Source organism: Pteropus alecto, unplaced genomic scaffold (genome assembly GCF_000325575.1).
Source record: "Pteropus alecto unplaced genomic scaffold, ASM32557v1 scaffold45, whole genome shotgun sequence".
NCBI lineage: Eukaryota > Metazoa > Chordata > Mammalia > Chiroptera > Pteropodidae > Pteropus > Pteropus alecto.
In genome coordinates, this window is record NW_006442491.1 from 3,031,314 (window position 1) to 3,034,006 (window position 2,693).

The 2,693-nt window shown below is 45.2% G+C and overlaps 1 protein-coding gene across 10 annotated transcripts in view; it reads right to left on the minus strand.

Moving 5' to 3' along the window:
* The window catches only part of RIN2 (Ras and Rab interactor 2), a 202,998-nt gene that overhangs the window by 93,439 nt on the left and 106,866 nt on the right, over nt 1-2,693 (minus strand). For 4 of the 10 annotated variants that reach the window (XM_015597148.2, XM_025040003.1, XM_015597153.2 and 1 more), the window contains one exon: nt 2,029-2,169. The exons of 3 other annotated variants lie outside the window; for them this stretch is intronic. In XM_015597148.2, coding sequence (XP_015452634.1) covers nt 2,029-2,138 — 110 coding nt within the window. In that variant the 5' untranslated portion in view covers nt 2,139-2,169. Of the gene's footprint in view, nt 1-730; nt 884-2,028; nt 2,170-2,693 lie in introns of those variants that run through there. 3 more of the 10 variants (XM_006921552.3, XM_025040006.1, XM_025040007.1) reach the window with 3 other exon arrangements.

A 2,693-nucleotide genomic window follows, 5' to 3' on the forward strand; every position in this document is an offset into this window, starting at 1 on the left:
AGCTCTTCTAGCTCTCTCCCCCAGGCAAGGTCAACACAAGGGCACTGGGAATAAATCCTTCTATTTCCTCCTTAGAAATCAAACATTAGGATGAAATCCCGTGTCTCTGTCTACAGAGGTCAGTTTTTGTAAGAAACAGATGTAAACGGTTCCATGATAACCGGCGGGGGAGTTGGGGGTGGGGGGCACTATGAAACTTGGAGGGAAATTTAAAGGCACGACATGATTCTGAATCATAATCCTAGCTATTTGCGCTTGGAATTTCCCTCATTTGAGCATCAAAACCCAAAATTCTTCCCTCTTGGTTACAGAGCCTTCAATATCCACTTGTAAGTAAAACATATACACACCCAGGCAGCTGGCCTCATCCAGCCAGTGTGCATTGAAGAGATCTGGGAAGCATCCCCAAACCCTCCTTAGCTAGCGAGGCTGAACCAGCAGCAATTATAAAACCTCCCTCCCTCTCATGATCCCTTCTGCTCACTATAACATGCACATGTGGCTAGTTCTAACTCTGACACACACAGTGGGAGGACAATAAAATATTCAGTGAAAACATCTTGTGAAACATTAAGGAATATTACAAGGGGTTCAGCTGTGGGGGTGGAGTGGGGAGACACCGAAACCACAGTAACCAGTGCTAGTTTGCTGAGGATGCTCCACTATTAGCTGGGGACAAAGAGCTAGCAGCACCAAAGGGATGGTTCAACAAATGGAAAAGCATAATTACTTTGCTGAGAACTGCACACGCATGACTGAGCAACGCTCTTTCCAGAGAGGCTCATTTCGGCCCCCAGATTTGCCTCTCTTTTCACATTTATGGTGGGTGGCAATAACCTGTGGGATCCCACCTAGGAAGAAATAATAATGCCGCGAACACACACTCCTTCTGGAACTTTCACCTATTTTAGTAATTTCTCCATTGCTCAGTCACTTTAAAGGTTCGGAGGTGTTTTCCCTGTGTTTCTTTCCACTTGCAATCCTGCTGGATAAAGGCCACATTGCAAAAATCTCCTCAGAAGACTGGTGAGCTTTCCACTGCAATCCTGCTGACTCCAGAGGTTCAGGTTCTCGGGCTCAGCAACTTAATGGAGCCCCAGCTCCAAAGCCTTTGAAGTTCATCACTTATTAACAAGGTCCGCAGATTGGAGCAACTCCAGGAAGAAAACACAGCGCTGTGTTCAGAACCAAGAGCGGAATGCGAACCACTCTGTAACCTTGGGAAACAAGTGATTAACTGTTTCAACCCAGAAGCACACAAGTATAAAAGTATACTTCTTGAAACCAAGCCTAATATCTGTAACTTTTTCTTTCAGACGTTTTCTCGGCAAAGGATTTGACATCGCACAGCAGTTAAGGAATGACAGAGAGAGCCGACTTCATTCTTCACCCAGACCCCCATCTCTCTGTTCTGTTCAGAAATTTTCCGGATACAAATCCTTTCTGATGAGCCACGACAGGCAGGGATTTTTGCCTATAGAAACGAAGCAGTTTGATTGCAGAAGTTTACTGGTTCAATTAGGTGCCTTTTTGAAAAATGTCTGCATGCATTTCACTTTGAACAGTCCTCAGTAAAACAAGCAGTTTGGATTCTGTGCAGGGCAGGCAGATCCATTACATTTCTTCAAGAAGACGCAGGTCGCATCAACTCCTTCTTCAGAAGGCTGCTCCAGGGTGGGGATGCAGGCAGGTGATGAGAACAGGCTGCCAAGTGTCACAGCAAGTCCTTCCCACAGAAAGAAATCCAAGTGGACACCACAATGTAGATTATTCTAATTTTTAAAAATAAAGTTCTCAAGAGCCCAAAAGAAGTTTTGGATTAGGGTCTTTCCTACTATAGCAATAGTTTCCTTCCCAAACCATAACCTCTAACACCTTGGCTCAATATAGGCAGAAATTTAATAGAATTTAAAATGATTACTTCTTCGCATTCATGGTTACCACCCCTCCAAACAGGAGTTAAACCAGCAGTTTCATCCCAAAACCACCCCGGTAACAGGCTGAACTAAGAAACAAACAAAAAAATACCGTAGTTTGAGAGGCTGTAAAATTTCTCCAGAGCTAGACAGTGGAAGCTTGCTCCTTTCCTGGTTTCCCTGAAGGGTAAAACAGATTCTTGAAAAATCAGCCCAGCACATCCAGTGGATCTTCCCAGATGCAAGCTAAAAGCTAGCAAAAAAAAAAAAAAAAAAAATCCTAATGGGACTAAAGGACACTGCAAACATTTTGAAGCTGCCAAGCCTCTTCAATAACACCACTGAAGGAATGTAAACGAAGCTGGTTGCTCTAGTCGCTAAAGGACAAAGGCAGGAAGTGATTATTCCTCACTCTCCAGAAACACCAGGGTCTGTCACTTTAGACCTAGCTGTGGCTTTCCATGTAGCTCAAAAAGCAACTGCTGAGGTAAAGGTCTATCCTGAAATTTCAGCATACGGGACTCCCTGAGTCATCCGGCCGGACTCCAGGCTGCCGTGACTGCCGCTGAGCAAGATCGTTCAAAGCTGGCTTTCCAGCCCATTACACAGAGAGCCACTAAGGACAGGCACACAGAGTGCCCAATTTCCAGTTCACTGATCAATGGAGCTGGGTCGAGTCACTGGCACTCTTCCAGCTTTTGCTGTACCCGGCCACACGCCAGATCTTGGCAAGATAGAAGGTCTGGAGTGTATCACCCTCCTCCCCTCTTCTCTTTC